The following is a 16,096-nucleotide window of genomic DNA, read 5'->3' on the forward strand; positions in this document are numbered from 1 at the left end:
GGAAAGAATAATCATTTAGTTATTAAAAATTATAAATGATTAATAAGCATAGATTTTAATCACTTTAAACAATCTAGATGTGATAAAATATATAATTTATTATGTAAATTATCAAAATGTTTTGAAAATTATTTTTGAAAATGCTGTTATAAATGTACAGTTTAATTGAATGTAACATAATCTTTTTACATGATTTACAATACACTTGCAACATTTAAAGACGGATTTTCAAAATTATTAATTTCATATAAAAATTATATATTTTAAATATGTTTTGATGAATATACTTTTATAACAAGATTATGTTAAATTTTCTATTATTTATTATTTTGATGGCCAGTTATATCAAAAATACATATATATAATTTTTATTTATCTCTAAACGTTTTAAAAATATATATGTTTCTAAACGTTTTTATTATATTAATTTAACAACTTCACATTTTGGATCTAAACATAACCATCTGTATATAAGTCAATTTATTATCTTAATAAATTGTAAATATATATTATTAGAACTATTTCTATTTATTCAAACTAAAATTTTATATGAATATAAATAGATCTCTTCAGTGATTCAAAAAACCTTCAAACTAGACAGCACTAAACAAAGAAGCTCTTTTTGCAATTGTAATGACTTAGTGTTTATCATGTAATACTATTGAATATAAATTTTATGTTTTATCACCTTAAATCAATGAATTATTTATATACAGTAAAAAAAAAGTAATATGGTCAATTAGAAATATCTTTTAAATTCCATAAAATTTTATTATAATTATAATTATGTTTAATATGAATCTAAATTTTCAAATAAGTTTTGGTGTTGCAACTTATAATCATTTTAAATGTGCATAAAAATTAAATATAAAATAGTTTTAAATAAATATCTAACTTATCTATATATTAAATTTAGCTCTTTTATACATAATTTATAATTACTATATTAAAAAAATTATACATATTATAATTATAATTAACATCTTTTTATTTATATGAAGGTTTAATTGATTTTAATATAATCAATACTATGCTTGTTTTGAGAATAATATTTAAAAATATAAACATAATTATGATAAGAATTCTAAAAGATTCTAAAGGTCTTTCAAGATTAGAGCCATGCCACGCTCTTGCCTTCTCCTAGGCAGCAAGAAAAGAAAATGAAATTTCACTATTGAGAGAGATCTTTGCTTCCTTGCAGCTCTTTCGTCCTTTCAAGCATCTTTCTTTTGCAGCAGGTTTCTTTTTTGTTTTCTTAAGCATCTTCGTGGAGCTGGTTTGCGTGACTAGAACAGCAGCAATGAGGGCCAAGTTCGAATCTAAGCACAACATATTGCTCACGCTAGCTACTCCCACAAGAGTGCGTGAACTTTTCAGTGTTCCACTGGTGGTGGTGGCGGTGGCGAAGGCATTCGCAAGGATTGAAAGACAACGATGCTTTCTAGTTATCTATTATCATCTGAGCTTCTTAGCTCACTCACTCAATTCACTGTTTGATTGGGCCACAGCAGTCGCAATGTCGCGACATTTCCTTCTAGATCATTTACCCGCAAGCCCAAACAAGAAAGAAGCTAGACGACCAAGTAGTCTTGTCTAGTCGGGAGGTATATCCCTCTAGAAGTTTTAGAGCTTTCTTACAAACTTAAATACAGTTTGTATTGGTGATAAGTATCGATCTAGCTTCCCTTCTTTTCCTTTATTTTTTGCTTTTGCAACGGTGGAATTCCAAAAGCGGTGGCCATCGAGAGAAAAATTGTGAATATAGCACCGACATTGTGAAGAAATAGCTTGGCATGACAGACCATCCCAGAAACAACGAAAGAAAAAATTGGATCGTGAGTGGAAAACATCTTTGTGCTCTTGAGTCCATGCTTGTTGAGATATGATGGGAGCTGCGAACCACGTAAGTGTGTCCCAAGCCATGTCATTAATTACAGCATTACGACCGAAAAAGGATGGTTAAAAATGGACGATCGAAGAAGAAGAGAATGCAAGGAACTCTAATCGATGGAGATATAGAATTAGCAATTTGAAGAAGAGAAAAGCTGGCGACCAGAGAAGAGATCAAAGTCGCATGGAAGATCAAAGAAACTACGAGAAAGAGACAAAAGGGAGAAGATACAGAGTTTTTAGTAGAACTCTTCCAGAATGTTGTGATGTTGTGTGGCTTTCGCAACGTTTTGAATGTAACGAAGTATGTACATTCATACAAGATTGAGAATTCTGATTACCGTGACGAGCACCTTGTCGAGCTTCTCCCTGGCCGCGCATCTGGGCTACTGGGCTGATAGATCGTGCAGCGGCAAAGCCAGCAGCGACACCAAGGGAACGCCGTCGGTCCACCCAATCCTTCCAGTCCCCAGGTTCACGCTCAAAGCATCGCCGAGGAGACAACGCTCGTCTGCACTGGCTTCGCCAACTTTGCTGTTACAAGCAAGGCACAGCATCGAAACGGAGGGGATCACCTAGGACTTCGTAGATGGTCATTCCCAATTAGCAAGCTCTCCGGTTGTCCTGTGGACTTCGATTTGTCTTCTCAGTGCCAGCTCTCTCTTTATCTCATCAATGTCGGAGTTTCTTCCAGCGGCAGCGTAGATCTGGGACAGAGCCACGAACTGAGACGTCGACTCCGGATCCAGCTCCAGCAAGCACTCGGCGGCTCTGGTTCCAATCTCGGCATCAGTGTGGAGCTTGCAAGACGAGAGCAAGCTCTGCCAGGCGATCTCATCAGGATAAAACGGCATGGAGTCCAGCAACTCCTCGGCGTCCCGGAGCTTCCCAGCTCTGCCCAAGACGTCGACCATACAGCCAAAGTGCTCGGCGCTGGGCTGGCTTCCATAGTCCGACGTGATGGAGTGGAAGAACTCTCGGCCCTCTGCCACGAGACCGGCTTGGCTACACGAGATAAGCACTGGTATGAACGTCACTTCATTCGGCCTCACTCCCTCGGACTCCATCTCGGCGTAGAGCTCGAGTGCCACGCTGGCCAGGCCCTGCTGACTATGGGCCGCCAGCATGGACGTCCACGTTGCCACGTCACTGCCACGGCAGCGGCGGTACAGCCGCGTGGCCTTCTCCAAGCTCCCGCATTTGGCGTACATGGCAGCGAGCGCGTTCTGGAAGTGTGCGTCCTGCTCGAGCTTGGATCTCAAGGCTTGGCGATGGATCTTCTCGCCCATGGCGAGGTCGCCCAGATTGGCACACGCGACGAGCAGCGTGGAGAGGGTGGCTATGTCGGGATGGATCCCCGATTGGAGCATTCGATCGTAGAGGTCCAGGGCGGCGCGATTGTTGCCGGACTGGACATTGGCGGCGATGATCGTAGTCCAGGCGACGAGATCCTTGGTCTTCATGGTCTCGAAGACCCTGGCGGCGAAGCCCAGATCGCCACACTTTGCGTACATGTCCACGAGGGAATTGTATGCGAAGGGATCGCTGGAATCAAGCCCCGATTCGATCATCCGCTCGTGGATCCAGGCTCCGGAGGCGAGGTCGCCGATCGCCACGCACGCCGCGAGCACCGTCGCGAATGTGATCTCGTTAGGCGCCACGCCCCGCGCGGTCATCTCGCGGAAAATCTCTAGCGCCTGGCGGGGATGCCCATTGTGGGCATACGCCGAGATCATCGTCGTGAAGGACACCACGGTCTTGGAGTTCTCTAGAATCGAATCAAAGACCTCTCGCGCCTCAGCGAGCAGCCCCGATCGCGCGTACATGTTGATGAGCGAGTTCTGGACGATTGGATCAGCGTCAATGCCACTGGCGGTGATCTGGGAGTGAATCTTCCGCCCCCGATCGAGGATGGCATCCCTGCCCAGATGCGCGATGGCACTCACGACGCTCGCGTACGTCTTCTCGTTGGGATTGATCCCCTCGGCGATCATCCCATCGAAGAGCTTTACAGAAAAGCTGTAATGCCCGGTTTGGGCAACTGCTGCAATCATCGATGTCCAAGACACTACATTCCTGTGAGGCATGTCCGCAAAGACACGCAAAGCCTCGTCTAGTTTGCCGCAGCGCACGTACATGGAGATGAGCGCATTGAGCACGAGAACTCTAGTTCCATGGATCTCACTCTGGATCTTGTCATGGATCTGGATCCCCCCTCGCAGATGCCCCGCTGCAGCGCACGCACCCAGCGCGATCGCGCACGACCGATCGCTGCACTGGTGCTGCTCCATCTGGAAGAAGAGCTCGATCGCGCGCCGGTGGTGCCCGGCGCCGGCGAGCGCGGACATGATCGCGTTCCATGGCGCGGTGCCGAGCTCGCGGTTGTCGTCAAATGCCGCCATGGCGAGGTCGATCCGGCCGCACTGCGCGTACATGGTGACCAGCGCGGATTGGATCGAGGAGTTGATCCCTCGCCCGGTGGCCACGCGGTAGTGGATGCTCCGGCCCTGGGCGAGATCTTTGATCCGGCCACACGCGACGATCGCCCACATGAAGCCACACGCGCTGGGCTGGGTGTTCTCCACGCTCATCCGGCGATAGAGCTCGAGAGTGTCGCGTGGGCGATCCGCGGCCAGGAACTCCTTCATGAGGACGTTCCAGCAGAATGGGCGGCGATCGGGCATGGCATCGAAGAGCGCGATGGCGGTGTCGAAGCAGCGGCAGCGAGCGTACATCTGGAAGACGAGCTCGCCCAGGAGGGCATTGCGCGCGAGGCGGCGAGAGACGATGTGGGCGTGGACGCGGCGGCCGTGATCCAGGGCGCGCTGGTTGCCGCATTGGCGGAGGAGATTGGCGTAGAGGAGGAGCTGCGAGGTGGATCGGTGGCGGAGCTTGTCCAGGCGGAGGAGGGCATCGTCGAGGCGGGAGATGAGCAAGCCGGCGGGGGGGCCGCGGTTCTTGAGCCTCTGGGGCTTCCAATTCTCGCGGTAGTAGCGCCAGTCTTTCAAGTACATATGCTTCCCCATGATGGAAATGAAGAGCTATCCTACCTAGTTGACTACCACTAGACATTGCCTCTATAAAGTTCTATGACACTTTCATCTACTTCGCCATCTTTGTTATATGTTTTTGTTCCTCTCAAGCAACACAGCATCTATAGTAAAATTTCTCCAACTAAGGGATTTAAATGAAAGGCTCATAAAAAAAAAAAAAATGTATATGGTTTTTCTCTTCCAAATATAATCCTGTGTATATTGTGTGATCATTCCACCAAAACAGAGCTGCCCGGCTTGTGGCGGAGCTAGAACCCGAGGATGGAACGCCGTATGTGATGCTCTCTAGCATGTGCTCGCTGCGGTGATCTTTACTTCGTCATCTTTACTGTATATTTGGGCTTGATTTTAACAAAGCATCTAAACCAGCAACACAGCATCTAAACAACACAGCATCAAGTAACACAGCATCTAAACCAGGATAGTCCCTCCAAAATTTCTTGAACCAAAGGCTCAGAAAGTTAAATGAAAGGCTCAGAAAAAAAAAGTTAAATGAAGTTTAAAAAGTTAAAAAAGATAAAAAGTTAAATGAAAGGCTCAGAAAAAAAATTCAAAAAATGTATATGGTTTTTCTCTTCCAAATATAATTATTGTGTGGTCATTCCACCAAAATCCTCCAATTCTTAATCAGACCACCTTACATCAAGAATGCAAGCAGCGGGGCTTTAGCTCAACTTTTATATGTTTCTGCTTTGGAATCTTATTTTATCTCTTTTTGTAAGTGTTCAAAGAAAAATGGAAGGCTGCTTAGAACCCAGCAGCAAAAGAAAGAGAGAGAGAGAAGAAAAAAATATTGGAATGGTTCGTCCCTTCCAATACTCCGACGTGTATGTTGTGATCTACCAGAGGCCAAGGAGCTTCCACCAAAATCCTCCAACTCCCAACCAGATCACCAAATTGACGATGCTCATCAAGAATCCATAGCCCCACCAGGTGGACAGCGGCACGTATCCAGCACCATAGAAAACCGGAGCCGATCCAATGCCGTAGTGCGTCAGTCCTCCCATGAGATTGGAGAGGAAGGCGAGAACCAGCGCTCCAAACAGCGGTGGAGTTCCAAGCGCGGTGGCCACCGAGAGAAAAGCCGTGAACATAGCACCGATGTGAGCAGCACCACTTGCGAAGAAATAGTGCGAGTAGAAGTAGAGCATGACGAGGATCCCGAAAGAGGCTTGCCATGACAAGCCCAGACCACCCACAACCTGATGAAACAACGAAAGGAACGTTGGATCTTAAGTGGAAAAATCGAAGGTTTGAGCTCTACCTTGACGACTGTCTGGCTAAACCACGCGATGAGTCCATACTTGTTGAGATATCCGGCCATGGCGATGAGAGCTGCGAACCATGTCAGTGTGTCCCAAGCAACGGCTTCGCCCAAGCACTCCTTCCATGTCACGACTCCGGTGGTGAGTAGAACCGAGAGGCCGAGGATGGCAGCGGTGACCGCGTCGACTTTGATAGCCGAGCCGAAGATCCACAGCCCGACCTGGAAACCAAGGAAAACAGATGGTTAGAAATGGAAGAGATCGATCGAGGAAGAAAAAAATGCAAGGAACTCTGATCGAAGATAGAGCTAGAAAAAGAGAAAAGTTGGCGACCAGAGAAGCGATCGAATCGATCGAGGAAGATCAAAGGAGGAGGAGAAAGATACGAAGGGAAAAAAGAATGAGAGAGAAACGAGCAATGGTTAGAAATGGAAGAGATCGATCGGAGTAACTCTAGATAGAGCTGCAAATTGAAAAAGAGAAAAGTTGGCGACCAGAGAAGCAGAAGGAGATCGGAGGAGAAAGAACCGATGATGAAATGGAAGAAAGATCGAGAGAGAAGAAAGACTTCTCCTTACCGTGACGATCAAAGTTCCAGTCATGATCCACTCGTTCTTGCTCATCGGTCCCATCTTGTCAAGCTTCTCCCTGGCCAGCCTCGGCGCATCCGGGCTACTCTTGACAGTCGGCGGATAGATCACGTAGAGCAGCAGCGGCACAACCAGGAGCGAGACCAGCCCGGGAACCACCGCCGCCACCGCCCAGTCCGTCCACCCAATCGCCAACCCCGTGCTGCCAGTCGCCAAGTTCACGCTCAGAGGATTCGCCGCCATAGCCGTGAGGAACATCGCCGAGGAGACGACGCTGGTCTGGAAGCACGTAAGCATGAGCCACGCCCCAAGCCGGCGCTCGGTGCCATCGCCAACTTTGCTGTTGCAAGCCAGGCACAGCGCCTTCACGAGCGGCAGGAAGATCCCTCCAGCCCTGGCGGACACGGATGGAATCGCCGGCGCGAGGAGAGCTTCGCTGAAAACCAGACTGTATCCCAGCCCGAGAGAGGTCTTGCCGAAGAGCGCCACGAACTGGTACGCGACGCGGTTGCCCAGCCCGGTCTTGATGAATCCCTTGGCGAAGAAGAAGGCGAGCGCGATGAGCCAGGGGATGGGATCGCCAAACGCGCTAAAGGCTGCCGCGAAGGAGAGAGTTCTCGTGAGCACCGCGGCGCCCAGGCCCATGAGCGCCACCGCGCCGAGCGGGAGAGGCTGCGTGATGATCCCGACGATGGTGGCCAGGAAGATGCTGAGGAGATGCCATGCGCTGCTCGTCACGCCCTGCGGGGGTGGGATGAGCCACACCAGCAGCCCAGTCGCCACCGAGAAGGCCAAGCTCTTGAGATCGGCGCCCTCCCACTTGGGCTCGGCCGGGAGTGGCGGCGGCGGCGCCGCGGCGGCGGAGGAGGTGGAGGCCCGGATTTGCCCGCCCCGGCGCTGGCGAGGAAGTGGGCGATGGAGATCGGCCACCAGCGCGGAGCCCAACTGGGAGATTCGCGACGAGATCGCGGCTGCTGCTAGTGGAGATGGAGAGAATCGAGTTACCAGGAGCGATGGCGGTGGGAGGATCTTGGGCTTGGGCTTGGCCGAGGAGGGTCGTGGAGCTCCTCCCACGGCGGAGGAGTGTAGCAGCGCCGCCGCTGCCGCCATCGCCACTCTCGTTTCCTCGCCTCCACACACACACAGTGCCACACTGGGTAACCTGGATTAAAGCTACTCCCATCTCATTACCACAAATTAAAAAGATTCTTCCTGGATTACTTTGGATCGTCCATTCTTCCAACTGGGCAAGAAAATTTAACGAAAAAACCAGTTGAAATAAACACCAGGTGGAACCGATAACAATTTTCACTTTTTACGTAAAGTTGAAGGTAAGAAACTCTCAAGCGGAAGAGCTGATCTATTACAATTTTTACAAGGGTTTACCTCTAAGCTCTTTCATCGCCACCTTTTCTCCTATTGGAAATCCACGCTCAGTTGGTAAAAACGAAAGAAAACTTTACTTGCCACGAACTTTGCTTTGCTCTGCTATGATCTCTGGGCCGCCAGCGACGAAGCCTTGATTCTTCCGCGCAGTAAGCTTTGAGCCTCCGCGGCCTGGATCTTCCGCCGCTTGGCCAGGAGCTGGAGCTTCTGATCGCTGCCTGCCGGTGGCAATCCATAGGCGCCGCTCTGCGAGAAGATCGAGGTGGCGCGGATCGCCGCTCTCTTGTCTCTCCTGTTCTTGTCGAATTTCTGCGCGAAACGAACGCTCCCCGCTGCTTGTGCGTCGTCCTCGGACGCTGGGAGCAGCCTGATTCCAATGCCCAGCTTCTTCGAGTGCGCCTCTTCCAAGGCCACCCTCTTTTTTTGATCCTGGATTGCCACCATCGACGTTAGCACGAGTGGAAGACGAAGAAACGAATGAGAGTCGAGTCGTGTACCCTTAGCTGCGCTCGAAGAGCTCTGTTGACGGAGTAGTCGTTTCCGTGCTTGATATCCGACTGCTTCTGCAAGAGCATCAGTTGCTTCGCCGATTCCTTTCCCTTGAGAATGTCCTCTTCGTCGTGCTCCAGTTTGGCAAAAGGATCCGTCAACTTCTCCCTGTCTGCCAAAGGAAGAAAAATAGAGCTGTGAGCAAAAAACCATGTTTTTTGCAAAGGATCTTACCTTCTCCGGTTGCTACAACGAGCGAGCCAGCATCAGCCGCATCGTAAGTCTCCGTTTTTCTCTCGGCTCCCTTGACGATCACGTACTCGCAGTTTTTGGGATCGGTGTGGATCTCTATCTCGTGCTTGCAACATGCTGCTTTCATCGAGAAACTCCATATCTAGACCACGAAAGAAATTCTTAAGGACTTCCTGGCAAACTTTCTTTTCCATACCTTGGTCGTGTAGTACTTTCCAATTTGCTTCTTCTCCGCGTTAAACCGGACACCTTTGGCGATCATCGAGTGACATCCACCACACCACACGTTGAAAGGCATCTCGAATCGGATGACCAGAATTCCCTGGTCGATCTTCCTCGCCCTCTCTCTGAGGGGATGCTGGCCTTGGAATTTGTTGAGAGATCCCTGCTCCAAGAGATTAGAAAATCCGAAATCCAACAAGCTCATCCAGTACCTGTTTGGGCGTCCATTCTGGAGGGAAGTAGAAATTATCAGCTCGGGCTGCCGCAAGCGTCGACTGGAACAAGAAAACCGCAAACGCATCGATCATGAGCTGTGAAATCCGGCGCCTAGGCTAGCAGCGCGTACCATTCTGTGACGATCCCTCGCCGCCGCGCGCTGGAATCGATGATCCGGAGAGCGATCAAGGGCGCCCTCCCAAAACGCTCCACAAACCCTAAATTTCTAGCGTACCCCTTTTAAAATGCTTAACGGGGTTTTATTCAAGTAAAAAATTATAAGCTCTTTAAGGCCGTGTTCCACCGGAGAAGAAGCTCTTGCTAGCGCTAGAGAACGAACAAAAAATATAAGAACGAGAGCTCGGATCAAATGATCGCTGGAAATCCAGTTTGTTGCATCTCACGCAGTCGCCATCGCGGAGTGAATTCGTCCGGATCCATTTCGTCTAGAGAAACTTGCTGCATCGCCCAAGCGTAGAGGATCGTCCGGATATCGTCCTGCGCGATCCATCGGGATCTCGTTAGATGCTTTCCGGCAAACAGAAGAAGAAACTATACTTGCCTTTGATCCTTCTCGTATGTGACCGAACTCATCGCGCACACAGTAGTTTTGCTGCGTTTGGAACTAAACACGGCGAGAAGCGTTTTAGCACGGATTAGAAAAACAAAGCGGAACTCACAGAGATAATGATAACTGGCTCGTTTCCGATTAGTTTCGATTCCCTGACTTCCAGCTCCGATATGTAAAGAATCTGTGAGAAAGAGCAGCTTAGAAAGCGTCCTGGAAAGCTGAAAGCTTGCAGTTTCTACCTTGGTATCGACATATAGTCCTTGGCTTTGAAGTGCTCTGTGTTCTGCGCGACATCGCTCTACGACCTCCTTGCAAACTTTCTTTCTCAGCGTATCATAATCTCCCTGGCCCCCATACGATGAGTAAGAAATCGTGAAAAGCCTCAATTAAGAATGTTTCACCTTGAGATACGCAGTCAGTATCGGTCTGATATCTTCTTGGACTTCCAGGACAAAGTCAGGAAAAGAAAAGGTCCTGAAAAACTCGAGCGTCAAGACAAGATAAAGTGATTGACGTGAGAGTCCTTACGGGTCCCTGCTGCGAATCTCTTTGAAAGCCGCTGCAGTTGCCGTCTCGCCAAAAAACGATTCGTTTAGGCTGTAGAGAAAAAATCAACAGTGAAATCAAGCGTGGAGAGACTGCAATACGTACTCTTGAATCTTATGCACGACAGGACTATCGCTCGTTTCCCACCTATCCCTCATTTCGTCCGCTATCTGTACATCTCATGTTTAAGACAGGGGATACAAATGACGAAACCAGAAAGCACCTCGTTGGTTTTTTGAACTACTGGATGATCTTTGACATTTTTAAAGCGCCTGTACAATGGATGAGAAGTGGCCTGCAACACAGTTTCACTTAGCTAAAAAGAGAAAAAAAAAAAAAACGAAAGAGCAATCTTACCTTCTCTTTCAAGTCGTCCAAATGTTTCCGCCAGCCAGTGGTCTTCTTTGCAACAGGAACGATATCCGTTGCGCTGCTTCTGGAGAATCCTGGCTTGCTTTTCTTCACTTTCCGAGTCGACGTAAGCTCCTCCACAATCAAGTTGTAGCCGTCCTTCGCCACTGACGCTACACTTCCTATTCGCATAGAGTCCAGAACCGACTTAACTTTCCCAGCGAAAGCTCCCCCACCGGGAGCCGACTGCTGAGCCTTTTGCTGTGAAGAATCAGTGCCTCCGTGTTCCTTGTCCTCCTTGGGAACCTCTTGCGCGTCGGGAGATTCTCGAGGCTTCGAAGCCTCTTCTGCATTGGGAACCTTCGAAGCCTCTTGTGCATTGGGAGCCTTCGAAGCCTCTTGTGCATTGGGAGCCTTCGAAGAATCTTGCGCATTGGGAGCTTCTTCCGCCTTGGCAGCATCTTCAGCGATCCCAGCCTTGAAAGCTTCTTCTGTTTTCTCGTCTCGTGCACCTTCTTGTGATTTGTCAGCTCTAGGAATCACACTGCCCCTGACCTGCCAGTCATATCAGCACACAAACTTTGATTGGAACAAGAAGGCAAAGAAAGAAAAAGCAAGCTTACTTGTTCTGATGCCTCGGATATCTTTTCCTTGATCACGCTCGACACTTGCTTTGCTCTCGTCTCCGCCTCTTCCCGAGCAGCATCAACGTGCTTGTACAAATGCTCGGCGGTCTCCTTAGTTCTGCATTTCCTCTGCCAATATCAGAGAGCCTTTGCACCAAGGGTGGAGATCTGCGTCCCTCAAACATCAAAAATATGTCTGAGCCTATACCAAGGACCATCCTCCACAAAAAACTCCACTCCCAAGAAAAAAAAAGACTAGAGAAGATCTTCTCTAGTTTCTTACACCCCCTTCCATCACTCAAAGCTGTGAGAAAGAATTACCTGCTCTTGAAATCGTCTGCCTTCTCCTTGAACTCCTTGATCGATTTTTGCAACTCGGGATTGCTGCGAAAAACTCGTCAGAGAAACAAACCACGCAAGGAAATGCGAAAATTCGCAAACCTGTCAATCTCGCCCTTGAGCTTCTTCGAGATTTCCTGGAAAATGCTCTGGTTGCGCGGGGAGTAGTGGAAAGGGCGTCGCGGGTAAAGAACCTAGAAGCACAGAAGGAACGATCGAATCGATCCATTGGCGCGCTCGCTAGAAATCTATGTGGCGCGTGAGAAAAGAGAAGAACTTACGCGATGGGAGCGCAACGCCTGGCGCAAGAAGAAGCTCATGCTCATCTCCTCGTCCCACAGCCGCGATTAAAACCCGCGTCTCCACGCAAGGTTTAGGGCTAGGGCTGACACAAAAATCTCAGCCCTAACCCTAACTTTACCCATTCCCTAATTAGGAATTAGCCAAAAGGCTACCATAGTATAAACCTAGCATTCGAGAATCCTTTTGCTACAATGACGACAATGACGAGAACACGAAGAACTGCGATTTCTCGGGAAAAATCACTGTCACCAGAGGCAATAGCGATCACGTTTTTCATTGTTCTTTCCATCATCCGGCTGGGGATTCTTCCGGCAGCTTTGGCAACTTCATGCTCTTTGTTTCTAAAGATGATCACTGCAAGTGAGGCAACCCCTCTTGTGGCCAAAAGATCCAGAAAAGGAAATCTAAGGTTTCCAAGAGCCTCAGTCTCACACTGAGCAAATCTTCTAGAGGTTCATATGTTGTAACTCCAGACTTGTATTTATCAAGTTTCTGGAAAGAAATTTCAACTTCTTGAACACGAAAACTTGACATCGCTGCCATACTTGGCGATCAAATCCTTGAAAGAACCCACCTGACCATCGTCGTAAGCGCCAACTTCATCGGGTCTCCACATCACCATCAAGCTCGCGACGTTCCTCTCGCTCTCATCGAAGAACCTCACCATGTAAGTCGTGATGTTTCCCTGCATGGATTTCCCCTGTATCAGCTTGGCCGACGAGACCTTGTCCACGAGCAAATGGAAGTCCACGTTGTCTTCCTTGATCATCAAGTTCGCGTACTCGCCCTTTCCCGGGAAATCCTTGTAGAAGAGCTTGTCCAGGCTCGGCACCACGGATTCCAGCACCCCCACGCCGGTGTTGACGATGATCCTCATCCTTCCCACGGCCTTGAGATCTTCCAGCAAATCCTTCACGGAATGCGCGCTAGCGCTCGTCGAAGAGGGCTCCAAATCCACATTGGTGGGCGATGAGATGGAGCAGCGAGGGATGGATCTAGCGGAGACTCTCGCGATTCTAGCCGAGAATGGCGCTGCCACTGACCTTGGAATGGGGTGGATCGCTGGAACCAAGGATGTGGCCGCCATCGTCATAGCCACACCCAAGTTTGCCATGTTTAACTCCGTACACGTGATCACGCCCGTACAGAAGTTTTATTCTCATTCCATAGAACACAAAAAAGAGAAGCTCGACGATTTTATACAGTCTCGTTTATAAACAAACGAAACCAGACCTCTAGGAAATATATACTCTCTCTTTTCGTTTACATCACACCATTCAATCCACCACTCACCTCGGCAGCAGCGTTTTCAATCAAACCTTGCAAATGGTAGACTCCAAACAATCTCCTCTTTGTCTTTTTTTTTTCCGTGATCTTCGATTCATCCGCTTCACTTCGCTGCTGCCTTTCCGGGTGTCTTGGACAGATTGCTAAAGTCCCCTTTCTCCTTGACGAGCTGAGCGTAGTGATGTCTGCAGTAAAGCCGGCCTTCGTGAGCTTGGTAGTTCGAGGGAGATATCGTGCAGCCGCCGTGACTGCATTTGAAACAGGACTTGTGATACGATGTGTTCTCAACAGTGACCTGTAAGATCAAAGAAATCGTCACTCGCTAGATACCAAACATCCTATTAGACAAACCTTCTCGATCGGGTACACAGTTTTCCCGCAAGCAAAACATTTTTCTTGAGTCCCAGAGAACAAGAGCGATGTCTTGGAAGGTGTCTTGCTCTGTTGCGAAAACAAAACAAGAAAAACCAGCCGAAAGTTGATTGCCACAAAGTCAAAAGTCTTTTTCTTTTTTTTGAATTACCGCTTCTTCGCCAACGGGCTTGTGTAGAAGTCCTGTCAATCCACAGTGGAGTCGTGACGCGATCAATTTGAAAAAATACATTCTTTTAGAAGATAAAGTTCCTACCTGACTCGAAACTCTTATCGAAACTTCCCGTGAGCTTGAAGAGCTGATCGAAATGGGGCTTGCAATACAAGACGCCCTCCAGCGAAGCATAATTGCTAAGCTGCAATCCAAGAAAACAAAGATTTCTATCATGCTCAAATTGGAAGAGAGAGAAACATGATCTTGAATCAAATCCTCATCTTTCTCTCTCTCTCTCTCTCTCTCTCTCTCTCTCTCAATCTCAATCTCAATCTCCCAATTACCTTCAATGTCCCCTTGCAGTGATGGCATCGAAAGCACGCTTTGTGATAGACGACGCCATCGGCAGTGAGCTGATCCACCAAGTAGACTGTCTTGTCGCATGCCTTGCATTTTTGCTGCGTCCCGGCGAAAGAAAAGGAAGACATCCTAGAACAGCTGCTGCTGCCGCCCGGCTGCTCGATCGATCGATCCGGCCCCGCTGCCCAGAGAACCCTAGAATACCCAAAAACGACCTAGCATTTCGGCCACAGCGTATACTAAAACGGGGACCACTAGCAGTGTGACACGTCGGCAAGCGCATCCTGTCTGGCAGCACCGAACATTTGAATGACAGCCAGTGCGAGCGCGCCAGCTGTATAAGAGAGAAAGTTGTCGCTGACGTGGCCGGCTTCTAGAACTCGTGGTAAAGCTTTCCTTTCTCTAAGAAAATCCAGTCAATATTGTACGGAAGTTTTCATTCTCTTTGTAAACCAGAGAACTTCCCACATCGTCTGGAGATTTTTCTCTTCTCTTGGACAGTCAAGAAGATCGTGGGTTCATTGATCGATCAATCTTGCAACAAATTTTACACATTGACTTCCACCAGGCCCAGTTGGATTGTGCAGAGATTTCACCTCCGTACGCCCGGATCTCTAGAGATTCCGGGATCCACTCCAAACAGATTAGTCTAAAGCCCCATCTCACATTACACGAGAGATTCCATTGCTCGCAAGATTAACCAAGTCTTTGCTCAAACACACACAGCCCACGAGAGATTCCTCCTAGTACAGTGAGAAAAACCTGTAGTTTTAGCAAACCTTTAGACACCTTTAATCATCGCCCAGGAGATTTGTGTTTTCGAATTGCCTGGAAAGGTTTTCGCAAGGATCATGAAAGTGAGTGCAAATTAAAATGCATCATCACGACCATCATACCATGCCATTTTCATTCCAATCGATTTCTAATTATCGTCTTGATCTTTATCATTGGGACCAAAAGGCAAGAAAAAAGCTTTAAAGATTATATTTTTTGTCAATTTTTCTGGTTTCATGCGACGATCACGCAAGAAAAGAAAAAAGAAAAAAATCTAACAATGATGCATAGCACCACTCACGTCGTTCGGCGGTGGGGCGAATATACCCCAACACTCACTTTGAATATTCGTCCCTCCTTTTTCCCCTTGAAAAGCTACAGAAAAGAAGGCATATGCAATAATGCGTGTTGGAGGGAATCAAACGGCAATCATGGGCCCCCTGCAAATCTTTTCATTTTTCTAAAGCAGAGAATATTCGGGGAGGGGATCTTCGAAAGGTGGACGCCAAATGCCCTGGACTGGCATTTTGGTTTTGTCTTTGTTTTCGTTTTGGCACAAGGGAACAAGGGCCGCAGAGGAAACTCTAGCTTTTTCTCCGGTATCAGTATACAAAAGGGCGACACATATTGCTGGTACCAGCTTGTATAGATATGCGTAGAGCAGTGAGATCATTGAGCAATGTGCCCCCTTTTGTTTGGTTTTGCTTGTTTGTAAGTTGTGCTTGTTTTTGTGTTTTTTATTTCTATCTATTTTTATTTATTTATCTTCGTCCCGCTGTGAAAGTTACGGATGCCTGACGACGAGAGAAAGAAACAAAGTTTGCATTCATATGTATTTTCTAGGTGTATCTTTGTGTTTGACTAGCCAATACGCGTATGGGGTTTCGTAATCTAACCAGGTGGAATGCTGGATGTCACTCATGCTGCTGGGACAATGGGATTAGAATATTCGTGGGTCTATTTGCGCATTGATTCGCTTGCATCTGAGCAAGCTGGCTGCTTGAGACAACAGTTTTCAAAATGCCCCCTCAAGGCATTCAGAAACTTTGT

The 16,096-nt window shown here is 47.9% G+C and overlaps 5 protein-coding genes across 5 annotated transcripts; all 5 read right to left on the reverse strand.

Moving 5' to 3' along the window:
* Positions 1-2,400: 2,400 nt before the first annotated feature.
* Positions 2,401-4,184, reverse strand: LOC9659383 (pentatricopeptide repeat-containing protein At3g12770). The gene has a single exon (XM_002965285.2). It carries the CDS (start codon positions 4,179-4,181, stop codon positions 2,484-2,486), a length of 1,698 nt encoding a protein of 565 aa, XP_002965331.2. The 5' UTR covers positions 4,182-4,184; the 3' UTR covers positions 2,401-2,483.
* Positions 4,185-5,618: 1,434 nt separating this feature from the next.
* On the reverse strand, positions 5,619-7,949 carry LOC9633604 (dicarboxylate transporter 1, chloroplastic). The gene is made up of 3 exons (XM_002965286.2): positions 6,787-7,949; positions 6,208-6,429; positions 5,619-6,145 (listed from the first exon to the last, which is right to left on the reverse strand). The coding sequence occupies exons 1-3, from the start codon at positions 7,906-7,908 to the stop codon at positions 5,783-5,785; spliced, it is 1,707 nt and encodes a 568-aa protein (XP_002965332.2). The 5' UTR covers positions 7,909-7,949; the 3' UTR covers positions 5,619-5,782.
* Positions 7,950-8,088: 139 nt separating this feature from the next.
* LOC9633605 (coiled-coil domain-containing protein 130) lies at positions 8,089-9,609 on the reverse strand. The gene is made up of 6 exons (XM_024669606.1): positions 9,494-9,609; positions 9,360-9,422; positions 9,122-9,310; positions 8,908-9,067; positions 8,682-8,845; positions 8,089-8,613 (listed from the first exon to the last, which is right to left on the reverse strand). Exons 1-6 carry the CDS (start codon positions 9,494-9,496, stop codon positions 8,287-8,289), a joined length of 906 nt encoding a protein of 301 aa, XP_024525374.1. The 5' UTR covers positions 9,497-9,609; the 3' UTR covers positions 8,089-8,286.
* Positions 9,602-12,192, reverse strand: LOC9633606 (mitochondrial import inner membrane translocase subunit TIM44-2). Its single transcript, XM_024669605.1, has 13 exons — positions 12,078-12,192; positions 11,899-11,990; positions 11,779-11,841; positions 11,455-11,575; positions 10,838-11,386; positions 10,704-10,775; positions 10,586-10,650; positions 10,463-10,531; positions 10,336-10,408; positions 10,174-10,278; positions 10,044-10,115; positions 9,926-9,988; positions 9,602-9,861 (listed from the first exon to the last, which is right to left on the reverse strand). Exons 1-13 carry the CDS (start codon positions 12,120-12,122, stop codon positions 9,730-9,732), a joined length of 1,521 nt encoding a protein of 506 aa, XP_024525373.1. The 5' UTR covers positions 12,123-12,192; the 3' UTR covers positions 9,602-9,729.
* A 1,044-nt stretch (positions 12,193-13,236) lies between these two features.
* LOC9633607 (LIM domain-containing protein WLIM1) lies at positions 13,237-14,485 on the reverse strand. Its single transcript, XM_002965289.2, has 5 exons — positions 14,257-14,485; positions 14,015-14,114; positions 13,910-13,941; positions 13,738-13,827; positions 13,237-13,681 (listed from the first exon to the last, which is right to left on the reverse strand). The coding sequence occupies exons 1-5, from the start codon at positions 14,398-14,400 to the stop codon at positions 13,490-13,492; spliced, it is 558 nt and encodes a 185-aa protein (XP_002965335.1). The 5' UTR covers positions 14,401-14,485; the 3' UTR covers positions 13,237-13,489.
* Between the last annotated feature and the right edge of the window lie 1,611 nt (positions 14,486-16,096).

The sequence above is a fragment of the Selaginella moellendorffii genome, unplaced genomic scaffold (assembly GCF_000143415.4).
Source record: "Selaginella moellendorffii unplaced genomic scaffold, v1.0 SELMOscaffold_5, whole genome shotgun sequence".
NCBI classification, from domain to species: Eukaryota; Viridiplantae; Streptophyta; class Lycopodiopsida; order Selaginellales; family Selaginellaceae; genus Selaginella; species Selaginella moellendorffii.